General features: G+C 41.2%; 1 protein-coding gene across 6 annotated transcripts in view; it reads right to left on the reverse strand.

Moving 5' to 3' along the window:
* Nucleotides 1-5,792: 5,792 nt before the first annotated feature.
* The window catches only part of OSBPL6 (oxysterol binding protein like 6), a 310,483-nt gene continuing 301,099 nt past the window's right edge, over nt 5,793-15,176 (reverse strand). For 4 of the 6 annotated variants that reach the window (XM_073646872.1, XM_073646869.1, XM_073646871.1 and 1 more), the window contains 2 exons: nt 14,694-14,816; nt 5,793-12,642 (listed from right to left, as the gene is read on the reverse strand). In XM_073646872.1, the coding sequence (XP_073502973.1) occupies nt 12,534-12,642; nt 14,694-14,816 (232 nt within the window). In that variant the 3' untranslated portion in view covers nt 5,793-12,533. The remainder of the gene's footprint in view (nt 12,643-14,693; nt 14,817-15,176) is intronic. The other 2 variants (XM_073646873.1, XM_073646874.1) reach the window with 1 other exon arrangement.

The following is a 15,176-nucleotide window of genomic DNA, read 5'->3' on the forward strand; positions in this document are numbered from 1 at the left end:
CCTGTACAAGACTGCACTATTATTCCCAGGATCACTAGTTCACGATAATCTTGCAGCATAAATGGACCCTTAGAAAAGAGAGTCTACAGATGTGCCAAAGTTATCAAACGACATGAACCACAATGATACAGCCGGCACATTTATAGACTGTCTAGTCGTAAGTTTACACTTTATGATTATATTTTTGCTTAAAAACAAAATGCGGCGTGCACATCTCCGTTTTGCATACGAGACAGTTCTGGTTTCAACAGCTAGTGCACACAGGTGCAGTCATGCTTGAAATTTACAGTCACAAGCGGTCTGTGAATTGCCACGCTCATCTGAACGTAGCTAAATAAAAAAGTATCCCGGCGGGAAGAAGCAGGAAAACCCACCCATAGTGATCTTCTCATATAGACGGAGACCTTAGAGTTTGTAAGCTCAGAAATCCATTCAGGTCTGCTAAGCTTAAAGGTGTTGTCCACCTTTGGGGATAATTTTTTGCAATTGGGGCTAAAAATTATTTTTGCAATTGGGTTTTATTAAAAATTTTGCACCATTTGCCTCCTGTACAGTCTGTAAGGAGGACGACATTAACAAGAGCAGGAGGAGAACCTGTCCTACCTATAGAATAGTGCTACAAAATCATGTCCTGACACATCTGATAAAATAAAGACAATGTCGCCAATCCCGTTATCTCATTCAGCAGCCAGCAATGGACCGTGTAATACAATTTTTAATGAAACCAAATTGCATCCACTTAACTTAAGAAAACAAAAAAACATCCACAAAAGTTGGACAACCCCTTTAACCATTTGTCATTCGAAAAGCCACAGCCCCATTCATCCTCGAAATCAATGGTGGTCAGAGTTTATGAGTGATGGCTTTGTGATCTTCTGACATGAACTTATGGCAGATGTCCACATGATCTCTTCCCTAAAATACCACCTTAAATATCAAGTAGATGTAAATTTAGAACAGAATGATATATAGTATTCCGCAGGCATCGTGTATTCTTCCTACAGATCTATATAAATCTCAGAAGAGTTCCTCTCCATGGTGCACCCTGTAGTAAATACTGTAGATCTTCAGCCTTCGCTGTGCACTTGGCATTCGGCCGAGAACACAATGTTTTGTAAATGTGGCTTCTTACAGACACGCTGCAGCATGTACGCCATCTCTACATCCAGTGTAATCTTTCAGCCACATTACTTACTAAACATAGCCCTCCATGACTTGATACACTGCAGCTGCTGCATTGGTGGCATTCAGAGACCGTAAAAGACAAAAATATACCAACTGAGTGAGACAATCGGCTCCTACCCTGCAGTGACATGAAGTCAGTTGAAAATCTTCGATGAATTAAAAGAGAAAACAAAAAAAATGTGTCCTAAAGTAAAGAATCAGCTTACAACTTGGACCTTCACTAATTGCTTGACGAAGGAGTCCTGGGAGTCTTCATGCACTGTGCCCACCAGGGTTGGGGTGGAATGGACGTGAAATAGAAGGTTTTTTTGGACACCATTTAAAGAAAGTGGGAAATAAAGGAAGGAACCTTTGATACCAAGATTTGCTAAGTCATTGGTGAAAGAACAGTGCCAGCCACATAGTCGTAGATGATGACTGCATGACAGGTGCCCTGAAACCAGTCAGTAAAGGAAAGCATTTGACTGAAGAAGGCAAAGATTGGGGATTGAGCCAAGATTGGAGCTCAGGAAGCAGCTATAAAAATATGATTAGGGTAGCCACCTCACCCTACATGTTTGGGTGGAGGAACTCTGAAACCTACCCTTGGACATTAAAGGATATGCACAACTTCAGACAGATATTTTTGCTCATTTGCTTCCTAAATGCAAAATCAAGCAATTTTCTAAAATGTTGCTTCAGAGACCTTTACACCAGCTGTGTGATCTTCAAACCTGATACAAGTCCATCGGAGCTCCAGCTCCCTTCTCTGTTTTAGGCCAGATTTACATATCTGTGTTTCGAGGTCCATACTGACCGCCCGTGGGTCTCGACACCCTCATAGCTATATAAAGGGATGTCGAATTCGGGTAAGGAAACCCACGACAGGTCCATGCATTTGCAGTCTGTACTGAAACCGTGAAATACAGATGTGTGAATCCGGGCTTCCAGAGTAGTATTGGGGAAGGAGTTTCACAGTGATCTCTCTATTCCATGGACATGGAGGGAAGGTATCTCAAACATGTCAAAGAAAACAGTACATTGAAAAGGAGGAATGCACATAACGGGGAAATAAGTGCAGGATAGAAGCTGTGCTGATATGAGCTAATGAAGATAGAAGCACCCTGGATACACACAGACCTCACATCCAGCCTATATTACTGGGAGACACTCCCACAAGAGAAAAATCTGTAACTTGGATAAAGCGTCAAACTGCATATACGGAGGTCTAAAAATTAATGAAGATTGAGCGTTGAAACTTTGTTCACTTTATTAACTATATATATACAGCTCTGGCAAAAATTAAGAGACCACTGAACAGTTTTCTTTTGGAAAGCATGGAAAGACTGGTGGAAAGCATGGCAAGACGCATAAAAGCTGTGATTAAAAATCATGGTTATTCCACCAAATATTGATTTCTGAACTCTTCTTGTGTTAAAACATGAGTAATTTGAGGTCTGAAAGCTCTGTTCCTTTTTATTATTTTGACGCTTTATCATTTGCTGCAAATAAATACAAAATATTTAGCTTTGAATTTCGGAGACATGTTGTCAGTAGTTTATAGACTAAAACAACAATGTACATTTCACTCAAAAATATACCTAGAAAGAGAAAAATCAGAGAAAATGAAAATTTTGCAGTGGTCTCTTACTTTTTGTCAGAGCTGTATATATAAATAATCATTTTTAACATGTCTAAACTGTCCTCAGCATTTAGTGAGCATATCCAGCCCCTATGTGTGTAGGGATCCAAAGCGATCCATAGGGTCAGGCCCCCACTGACCCCATCTTGCCATGTCTTCTCCTATGCTTTTATGACTTGTAAAAACATAACTAAGAATGAAAGTTAAGCATAAGTATAGATTCTGTCCTGAAAGGGCATGCATGTGCAGCAGGGGGCCGCCTCTATGGGGTCAATATTACATACAGGTGCTTCTCACTAAATTAGAATATCATCAAAAAGTTAATTTATTTCAGTTCTTCAATACAAAAAGTGAAACTCATTATATAGAGTCATTACAAACAGAGTGATCTATTTCAAGTGTTTATTTCTGTTAATCTTGATGATTATGGCTTACAGCCAATGAAAACACAAAAGTCATTATCTCAGTAAATTAGAATATTTAACAAAAACACCTGCAAAGGCTTCCAATGCGTTTAAAGAGGTCCCTTAGTCTGTTTCAGTAGGCTCCACAATCATGGGGAAGACTGCTGAGTACTGACTTGACAGATGTCCAGAAGGCAGTCATTGACACACTCCACAAGGAGGGTAAGCCACAAGAGGTCATTGCTAAAGAAGCTGTCTGTTCACAGAGTGCTGTATCCAAGCATATTAATGGAAAGTTTAGTGGAAGGAAAAGGTGTGGTAGAAAAAGATGCACAAGCAACCGGGATAACCGCAGCCTTGAAAGGATTGTTAAGAAAAGGCAATTCAAAAATTTGGGGGAGATTCACAAGGAGTGGACTGCTGCTGGAGTCATTGCTTCAAGAGCCACCACACACAGACGTATCCAGGACATGGGCTACAAGTGTCACATTCCTTGTGTCAAGCCACTCATGACCAATAGACAACGCCAGAAGCGTCTTACCTGGCCAAGAAGGAAAAGACCTGGACTGTTGCTCAATGGTCCAAGGCGTTGTTTTCAAATGAAAGTAAATTTTGCATTTAATTTGGAAATCCAGGTCCCAGAGTCTGGAGGAAGAGTGGAGAGGCCACAATCCAAGCTGCTGGAGGTCTAGTGTGAAGTTTCCACAATCAGTGATGGTTTGGGGAGCCATGTCATCTGCTGGTGTAGGTCCAATGTGTTTTATCAAGACCAAAGTCAGCGCAGCCGTCTACCAGGAAATTTTAGAGCACTTCATGCTTCCCTCTGCCGACAAGCTTTTTGGAGATGGAAATGTCATTCTCCAGCAGGACTTGGCACCTGTCCACACTGCCAAAAGTACCAATACCTGGTTTACAAACAACAGTATCACTGTGCTTGATTGGCAGCAAACTCGCCTGACCTTAACCCCATAGAGAATCTATAGGGTATTGTCAAGAGGAAGATGAGAGACACCAGACCCAACAATGCAGACGAGCTGAAGGCTGCTATCAAAGCAACCTGGGCTTCCATAACAACTCAGCAGTGCCACAGGCTGATCACCTCCATGCCACGCCGCATTGATGCAGTAATTGATGCAAAAGGAGCCCGACCAAGTATTGAGTGCATTTACTGAACATACATTTCAGTAGGCCAACATTTCGGATTTTAAAATCATTTTTCAAGCTGTTATAAAGTATTCTAATTTACTGATATAATGACTTTTGTGTTTTCCTTGGCTGTAAGCCATAATCATCAACATTAACAGAAATAAACACTTGAAATAGATCACTCGGTCTGTAATGACTCTATATAATATAGGAGTTTCACTTTTTGTATTGAAGAACTGAAATAAATTAACTTTTTGATGATATTCTAATTTAGTGAGAAACACTTGTATAAACTCTTCAAAGATCCCAAATGAAAAATCAGTACCAGTGTAGTTCTCTATTTTTTTCTTTTGAGCCCCCACAAGGGTAAATGTTACTTGCATACATGGAACCTCTAATGAGTGGACACAGAGGACAGTCCCTGTGCAAGAACAATATATGGGCCCTTTGCAGTCCAACAGCTCCTCATTATACACAATTCCACCTGTTTGGAGATGGTAGTGGCCCTCTTACCTCTTGGGACCCCGTGCGGCTGCACAGATTGCACCGTTGGTATTTCCGCCACTGGAACCCCCTCCCTTTCTCAATCTGGCAATTGTCCAAATAAATCAACCACCACAACACAGGAAGAGTTACCAGTGCACATATAAGTTTATTAGAAGAACAAGCACTATTAGCAGCAGATTGATGTAAAGACAAATGTCTGCAAAAGACATCAAGTTTACAATTACATTTCGTAAGAGTTTAGATAGAAAATCCCCTTCAGTAAACTCAGATTTTGCATTACCTGATGAGTCTTCATGAAAAACAATGTCTCGAGTAAGGCTTTAGCAACATTCATCGGCAGGCTAACCAGGTAAGATAGACATGCAGGACCTATGTACAGTACAATACATTAACGTATTGTCATTCTTTGTCAGTGGAAACGCAGGAGGTGACGAGTTATCAGGCTCAGCCTGAAGGACCGGTCGGGATCCATCTTACAATTTAAAGCACAAATTAAACAATAAAATATATCAGCGAGTTGGCTATTTGGTAAGAAAGGTTTGTGTAGCGGACTGGTGGAGTGGGACAATGTTCCTGATGTGTATACCGTATATGTCAGCGCGGTCTGATGTAGGATATGGACCGGTTCATGCTGCATTTACCCTATGTGGATTTTCTTTAAAAACGAGTCAGGGTAGCACCATTCCTGCATTTTAAAGGGAAGTCCGCCACTAACAGGCCCCTTTAAATTATGGCATCTCTAAAGTTAAATTATGGCATTTATAAGCAAAGCAAGTGTGTATATAGGTCTGAAATAAAGCGCTATACGCTATGCATCCTGCCTATCACTTATCTTAGGTAGAATAGAGCAGGGTTCCCCAACTCCAGTCCTCAAGGCCCACCAACAGGTCATGTTTTCAGGATTTCCTTAGTATTGCACAGGTGATGGAATTATTGACTGTGCAGGTGATGCAATTATCACCTGTGTAATACTAAGGAAATCCTGAAAACATGACCTGTTGGTGGGCCTTGAGGACTGGAGTTGGGGAACCCTGGAATAGAGAAATGAAGCTCACCAATCTGTCAGACTTAGCCCTCATGCACACAACGGGTCCATAATACAGCCATGTGGTGCCACAATGCGCTTCTATAATGTCCCCTAGCCTCGTTAAGACAACTCCTCTAAACGGAAGTCGGCCCGAATAGCTGGACATCATGGATGTCCCTCAAAAAGTTACTGAAATGTTGTGTTTGGTCATGAGCATAAGGATTTACAGGACCATAGTCCAACATCCACATCGGTACTCCGTGGCAGCCAGACCAGGGTCCTCGGCAGGCACAGGAATATCGGTATCCGGCCACCTATGGTATTTATAAGGCCGATCTTACGCGACCTCATGAGGTGCAAGTCCCACAGAGTACTAGCAGAGGTAGGGGCCAGACCAAGGTCCTCGGCCAGGACTGGAATACCGGTATCCAGCCACCAATGGTATTTATAAGGCCGATCTCACGCAACATCATGAGGTCCAAGTCCCACAGAGTACTGGCGTGGATCCCGGACTAGGGTCCTGCGAATCTTTTTGATCATCTCTAGTATTGTTATATGAGCACTTATTTAGATGGGAAACCATGTAAGGGTCAGAAGAGTTACTGGAAAGATTAGAATTGTATTTGGAATTATACTTCCCGTCAAAATGACTGAAATCACAATGAAGCCATTGCTATCCATTGTATAATGGACTTGGCAGAGGGTTATGACTTTTGCTTTAAACAGGAGCAGCAACATTCATGCGAACAAAACCTATATGAGTGGGCCACGTCCACCAGAACGAGAGCCACCATTGTCCCTGGTCCCCTACTCTGGCTCCTCTCTGAAATCCATTTGCCCTTCTAGGGCAAATAGAAAGGAAAGAGACAGCTCCTTTAAGGGGTCATATGAAATTGTAATTATGTCTGATTGCTGACCTACCAAATGTAGGTTTAGTCAGAAGAAAGGAAGAATAATTGCAGGATCAGACTACACAGCGTTGACTTGTAGTCTGTTACTATGGAAATACACAGGTCTGCAGAAGAGCTCTAGACATAAAATAATAGGACATTTTGTATTGAAGACTACAGCCTCGAATCATTAAAGTGTTTATGGCAAAACTAGCATAAAACACTTTGAAAAGTTTCAAAACTTTTCAACGCCCACCTGTCAAATTCTTCAGTAGTGGCAGAGTTTTTTACTCCAATTAATAGAAGGCTTAGTGAAACCAGCTCACCATAGCCGCTCAACGTGTGAAGGAGCAGGAAAGCCCTTGTGACTAAATGTATGTTCCAAGAAAAGAAAAGGGTAAGTTCCAGCTCCTTAAAAAAATCTACATTTTATTTAGAAAAATTAAAAATGGATTCCATGTCACAATCAATTGGCAACTCATTCGAAACATGCGTTCGAAACACGTTGTCTATTGATTGTGACATTGAATTCATTTTTAATTTTTCCCAATAAAATTTAGAATTTTTAAGGAGCTGGAACTTGCCACTTTTTTTTCTCTGAGTTTTTTACTCCACAAATGTTACTCCAGTTCCTGACTGGAGTAACATTTCTGCCGAGGTGTAAGGAAGCGCATGTCACTGAGAAGATACATTAAATTCATTCATAAATTTGACATATTCAACTCAAAAAGGCCCCTTCACTAAAGAAGCACTCCTCCTCCTCCTCCCATCAAAGTTTTTATCCACTTAATATATTGCAGTCATCATATTATGTAGAACAGTGTACTCACAATTGCTCATTTTGCCTTTCTACCTAGAAAATTCTTCTCTTTTCTATTAGGTCTATGACATCACATGATTAAAAATTGCTGGCTGAATCCTTCTAAGCTCTATGTAGAAACAGGAGGTCAATTTTCCCTGCATGAGTCATGAGTCACTGCAAAAGTCCCTGGCATGGTGGGGGAGAAGGATGCAGCTGGGTCAGGAGTTGAAAAGGGAAATGATAAATGCAGGGACCAGAGACTTCCTGGTTCTACATAGAGCATAGAAAAGAGAAGAATTGGCTGGGTAGAAAGGCAAAATGAGCAACTGTAATAGTTTCAGGATCTAGCAGGGACCTATAGGGAGAACCTTCTTCCCCAAGCCTCCCTATTTGATTGGCAAGTCTCTCCCATGTGTGTATATAGAGAGAGACCTGTCAATCATCTGGAGCGGGGTGGGGCAGGGAGAAGACGGCTGGGACTAGTCAGGTATTTCCCTACCATGTTTTTTATGCTTGCTGCCCGTGGCTTGGGGCTCTGGTCTACTGCTCATTTACGTCTGCAGTAGTCACACCAAGGCTGAAGTCACATCACATGTTGCATCTACGTTTGGCCTATCAAGTATTAAATCCCACATCTAATGTGCCCAGAGACTACTATTAGTCAAAAATGGCCTCTTTTTGGATATGTTTGGCTAGGATACCTTTCCACCAATGGCGGTATACATCTGGGCCTAACGTTCAGTGGACGCATCAAGTCCTGCCAATCACAATGCCTAGTGTTAATCAATCCGGCAGCATCCCGACATAGCTCCGCTCCCCCCTGCCTGTAATCTGTCGCTCTCTGAAACAAATAGTCCCATATTTTTTTTGCGATGAGTTCTGTATAACCAAGCAAACAATATGGCGGCTCCAAGTCATAGGACTGCTGCACGGTGTTAATATCTCGGCAAAAAATAATTTTCTTTCGCAAGTTATATCGTAAAGAGCAAAGCAGTCAGAAAACAACAATCAGTCTTCCATAAAATTTATGTGTGACAGGTTTATCTTGAAAAGCAAAATCAATTAATATAATCAAGGTGGTATTTTTCAGCTGGCCAGGAGAGCTATGGCCTTACAGATAAGTCATATTAACAGTAAAGAAAAAGCTTCCAGCGGTAAAGCAGGTCTCAGATGTAATGAATTCTGTGCTGTGTATTTTTATATAATTATTATTTAACAGACTTCAGCTCAATCTCGAGCCATGGCGGCTTGGTGGATGAACGCTCTGTAGGAAGATCAATCTTGTGCAGGCCTAGATAGGTCCACCAGGGTCTCCTCCACCATTATCTTGATACTATCAAGCCATCTGGTTGCTGGTCTTCCTCTTTGTCTTGTTCCTTCTATTCTTCTGACCATGATCTCCTTCTCCAGTGATTACTCTCTTCGTATGATGTGTCCAAAGTAGGCAAGTCGTAGCTTGGTGATCCTTGCTTCGAGTGACATGTCTGGCTTGATTTGATCCAAAATTGATTTGTTTGTTCTTCTTGCCATCCATGGTTTTGATAACCTCCTTCTCCAGCACCACATTTTAAAGGTGTCGATTCTTCTTCTGTCTTCTTTCTTTATTATCCAGTTTTCGCATCCATATGTTACTACAGAAAAGACCAGACTATATAGGAGCTTTGTCTTCATTGCCAATGAAATGTTCCTCGATTTGAAGACGTTGTCCAGTGACTTCATTGTTGATTTGCCCACAGCTATTCTCTCTAAAAACTAGGCTGAATTTAAAGAAGTCTGAGGGTGTCCAGCCATAATGGTCCAGGATGACCTAGCGTGTCTTAGGCTGGGTTCACACACACAAAGCTGTCTGCTGACCACTGCATAATTCCCAAAAGACGGGATTCTGGCGGCATCTACGACAGAGTCCCGTCAGAGCCGTTTACTTCAATGAAGGTGACAGTGTCACTTTGGCTTCCATTCTTGGCAGCGTTCGTCTTTTTCAGACATGCACAAAAATTTTTTTGAGGGGGGGGAATTGCGATGGAAACCCCGACGCATGCACAACGGAGAGCACTGTATGTGTGTGAACCTGGCCCGATTCTCGCACAGTTGTCGGTATATCTCCATTCTAAAAAGAAGCATCAAACAAGCAGTGGGGCTAAAGTACGAAAAGTATAATAAAACGCCTACTAATGTAACTTGCAAATATGTATGGACAGACATGGAGATATGTGGAGTGTAGTCCATTCCTGTTAGTAATCCAGTGTAAAGCATAGCTGTTAACACAAAAAAATAGATTACATTCAACGGCACAGCAAACATGGCTGACACATAGTGTTCTTCTAACCTCCGAGTGGTGTTGGGTTGTAATAATATATTAATAGACATCACTGGGGCTATACTGAAAAGCTGGACATACATATTAGACGGCTGTTGGCCGAACGAAGCTTTGGACAGAGGTTCAGCTGACAGCCATCTCTCCCATACTCTTAGCCTGAAAGAGCGCCCCCTGTGCTCTCTATGACAGATGGCTTATCTCCGGGAGACAATGCAATAGTCAATCCGAAATCGGATATGCCCGATCTTCATTTACCCCCACGGTCAGGAGTCCAGGGCCCACATAGCACATTAGACTGTCAGCTGATCCCATCAATATCGGCAGGTTCGGCACAATGTGTATGGGGAGCTTTACTCTATATCAGGGTTTTTTTGTCAGATTTATATCAGGTTGTACAATATACTATATTCTTTCTTCAGATCTTTCCTTCTCGGGAAGAAGCTGCTCCTAATGTAGAGCAATACAATGGCAGCACAAGGTGCCCGCAGCTCCATAGTCTGGAGCCACAGGAACTCTATGTGCCACATGTCTGCTCCGCGCACATCTCTGTCGTATGCATGAGGCCTTAAGCTAAATGCACTTATAGCGTATCACTTATTTAAAAAAAAAAAGTAACCGTAGTTTTATTTTTATTTCATAAATCAATAGCACATATCAAAATAAGCAACTTTGTGATATATCTTATCAGAGAAATATGATTCTTTCTCCTCCTGGACTGATCATTCATTCCTATTTCAGGGTTAAAAACTGTAAACTCTGTATTCAGTGAATACAGATTTTTCCTTTACTGAGATAGGAGATGACAGTTGGTGATTTTAAAATTCTATGGAGAGGGGAGGAGCTAGAGGAAGACACTGACATTCTACTGTAAGTTTTCCTGAAACCATGGTTACAGGTCTCCATAGAACTTTATGAGCACCAACTGTCATCTCCTATCTCATTTATGGGAAAATCTGTATTCGCTGAAGATAGATTTTACCGACGAATTGAGAATTTTGAAGATGAATGATCAGTTCAGAATGAGGGAAAAAAAAACAGATTTCTCTGATAAGATATATTGCAAAGTTTCTTATTTTCACATGTACTATTGATTAATGAAAAAAATATAAACGATAGTTACACTTTAAGGGAAGGATGGATGGGAGCTCAAAAAGGATTCTACTTCGATAACGTAAAATTATAGAGGTATTCAGCACTCCAAGTGATGGATATTTTGGAAATGATTTATCATAAGGCAATCCCATATGCTCAATATGTACAGTCACGTTTCAGTCTGAAGGCATGGGCCTTCATCAGATACGGATTGCAGATGAAAGAGTATAAGGTAGATGGCATCCATGAATTGCGAGGGCTGTTGCTAAGTATAAGGCGCTCTTACAATAAAGCATTTATGAAATGTCCATCACTTGGATCACTCTATAATTTAGTTTTTTTTTATTGGACAGCACATGGACACATTAAATTCAGTGGGTCTTTGGACATATTTTTTTTTTAAAACCATAAAAAAATGGAGTAGACCAAACTGGTCCGTTCAAATGAATAGGTCTGTGAAAAAAAAGGACAACACACTTATGGACAAATTAGTCCCTGCGGCTTTGTACTACACACATCGTCTGCCTAATTCAATGTCCGACAGAAAATTGCATTAATTTTTACAGAATCTGACAAAAAAAACAACTTTTGAGCCTCATCTAAGGTATAGCTGCTGTTTCGGACTGGGTTGGCAAAGGCCCACAAATAACATTGATTCTTGGGGCCCACTGTTCAGCAACATGCAAAAATAACCTGACCCCAGCACAGAAATTTACTTTTGCTTCTATGTAATATTAATTTGGCTAGCTTCTTTAATGACTGACTAAATTATACCTTTTTCTTCAAATTGTGAATCAAGTGCAATAGCATTACTCATTAGCACTCCTTCACAGGGGCCCACCGGAGGATTCTCCTCTTCTCCGGTGAGCCAGTCCGAGCCTGTATAGCAGGACCCAATAAACTTCTATGAATCCATCATACAGTGACCTTCAAACTCAAAAATTGCAAGGAGCCAACAGACAGTCATGAATCCAAAATCAAAGATGGAGCTTCAGTTTAGATTTTCATGAAATTCAGCTTTTTGGGGATTAATAATATAACAATTAATAGCCTAAAAGTCTGTGGAAAAACTGTCCTCTTCAGATTATCACTAGATCAGGCTCTTGTATCTGATAATGTTCTCTACACAAGAATCGGTGATGTTGGTACGTAGTGATATTTGCAATAATCTGAATGTTTTTCCGATAGGAAACTGATTTCGATAACAGCAAAATATCTGTGCAATATCTGTGCAATTATGCTCTTTAATAGCCAATGTTCTGATAATGAAGAAGTAACTGGGATGAGGGGCAATCATTGCGTCTAATCCTACAGCAGGTTAAGTCTAGAAGTAAGAGGTCCAAAGCTTCTGTACTTCCCCGTCTTTCTACAAATGCAGCAAATAACTGTATATTTTACATGTTATACAAGCAAATCGTTTTGTTTTTTAAATGAATATAAAAGCAAATGGCATGATGCATCACAAACAAAAATTATCTTGTAGCGATATGAAACAGAACTGTGCATAGATATTGATTGGTTGATAGAATGGTAGATCTGACATCACCAAAGAACGGGTAATTCAACTTTGCTAAAACCAGGGTCCTTGCGAATTTCCCAGTAGGTGTCATTAGAAACCCAAAACTCCTTATTATGGGCATCAACCACCTTCCTGCAAATAGAATGTGGAAAAGAGAAATTAATTAAATCAGGAATGTAGCCCTCCGATAATAACAGAAACAATGGCAATCTATAATAGCATTTTCCTACCATAAGCATTGATGACTAGGAATGAGCGGACCGGTGGAAGTTCAGGCTCTGGTACCAGACCTGAACTTTATGCCAAAGTTTGGTTTGGGTACTCGAACTTCAAGCCGAACCCGAGCCCCATTGAAAATAATGGGGACACGAACTCTGGAGCTGAAAAACATTTTTTCTCTTTCTCTCTGCAACGGACTTCCCCCAGAACGCCGAACATTGCAACGGACTTCCCCCGGAACGCCGAACATTGCAACGGACTTCCCCCGGAACGCCAAACATTGCAATGGACTTCCCCCGGAACGCCGAACGTTGCAACGGACTTCCCCCGGAACGCCAAACATTGCAACGGACTTCCCCCGGAACGCCGAACGTTGCAACGGACTTCCCCCGGAACGCCGAACTTGCAACAGACTTGCGGGGAAAGTCCATGTTCGGCGTTTACCACCGGACAGTAACTGACCGGTACAAACGCCGAACTAGCAAGGTTGGGGTTCGCCCATCTCTATTGATGACCTATTAATTAGATATGTTATCTATGTCTGATTGGAGAATCCAATCCCTGGGACCCAATTGATGTTAAGACAGAAGGAGATGGGGTCCTTTAAGCTTAAAGGGGTATTCCAATTTAAATAAATTATTACTCATCCAGTGAGTCTGGATGCAGGAACCAAGACCGCAGCTAGTGAGTGTATGATGCACCGATCCGGTACTGCATGCGCCCTTTATTTCTATATAAAGTCAATTGTGCTTATGAGGATAGCCGAGTTACTAACACAGACTTGGGAATGTATCTTTATGGCCATTGAGAGATGTCTAATTGCAGAGAAAACAATTTTTTTTCTCGCACATGTAAATCAAGTCCCAAGTGTCCAGTAGGTGGTCCTCATCCTGGCAAGTCCTCAGGCTTTCCTCAGTAAGCCGTGCCCTCTTTTCAGTTTAGAATTGAGAGATGTGAAGACAATACTCAAGCTCTCAACCAAGGCCAAGGCTGTAGGGTGTAGGGCAGAGTTAATGAAGGTGACTGAGCACTTCCGCATTAGGTAATTACGACCTCATTTGCATAAAAGTTTGTTTCTTGCAATTAGACCTCTCCAAATGTCTGCAAAGGTATGTTTCTAGATTGGTTTTAGTTATTTTGTGAAATAAAAGGGTTGGGTCATTTTTAACATATCTCCAAATCCCTTGCTTCCCTTCTTGCAATCATAATTAGAAGAGTTTTCCTGCTTGCAGCCACCACGAGGAGGAGCTCACTGTATACTGATTCATACAGATAATATTGAATAAGATGGAAGCTGTGCTAGTGTGTCTATGCCGAGAGTCCTCCCCAGTATTGGCTGTAGGGGAAACCATCACTCTGTCCAAAAGCAGTTGCATCAATTCATTGCTGAGCAACAGTTGGTGTAGATATAAGAGTAGCAATGTCAACCATTACACCGGTGAGTCTTTATCTGACACACTGTCTCCCGTGCCTGGCACTATAAGACATACTTACTTCCAAAAGATCTGGGAAACTCACGAAAACAGGGGAGACTTCCCAGATAACCAGAAGAGTTGCCAAATCTCCTGAGAGCCACCAATCCCTCCTGAAACTTCCCAGAAAGCAGTACTCTACTTGTGCCACGGTGGCCAAATGCACATTTAACGTGTGCGGAAGTGGCAAATTCTGTGTCTCTAGACAGTAGAATACTTCTCACTGCTATTAAGAAGTTGGCAATATTGCTCCTTCCACTAGTAAGATATCAGTGCCACCCAGACCCCTACTTCTCACTGCCCTGCACAATGTCCTGAAGGTGCAGACAGTTTTTATCTATTGTAATTATTCGCTACAATGTTTTACAGATTCACCATTAATAATTTTTGGTGGCTTGATTGTTCTGAGCAATGGAAGAAGTGGCACATCTCCGCACTGTTGTAGTGATCCGAATGGGAATAAGAAATAGGAAGAAGTTTCTTAAACTTTACCGGAAATATTTTGGTATATATTCTATATGGTTATCGTCCAAGTATTTTCTCCTAGTTCTCTGCAGCTCTTCTATTCTTTGTTTTTCTGCAGATGCAGCTTCAACACTCCCTTCTTCAAGTAACCTGAAGAAATCCAAAAGGAAATTCAAATTAGATTTGGAATTAACTAATTCATGACTGGGTCATTTGACCCCGTTCCTGACTAGGCACAATTTTAAGTTTTATCATACTCGTACATGTGCTTTTATTGATTCTAAAAAAATGTTCTCGTTTTGATATTCAAACACTTTTGCCTCTTTCTCTCAATTTGCGCTTAAATTTTATGTAACTTATCATTTCCTTTTTTTGGGGCGTGATGTGGGGATATAAAGTAAAATAGGAAATATGTGTCTATTTTTCACAATTACGACCTGTGGGGAGATTTTAACATATTAATACATAATTTGTATTGCTGATTTGTTAGCATACCAGCCATATTTACAG

Source organism: Phyllobates terribilis, unplaced genomic scaffold, assembly GCF_046119375.1.
Source record: "Phyllobates terribilis strain yellow unplaced genomic scaffold, ASM4611937v1 Scaffold_9__5_contigs__length_417890890, whole genome shotgun sequence".
Classification (NCBI taxonomy): domain Eukaryota; kingdom Metazoa; phylum Chordata; class Amphibia; order Anura; family Dendrobatidae; genus Phyllobates; species Phyllobates terribilis.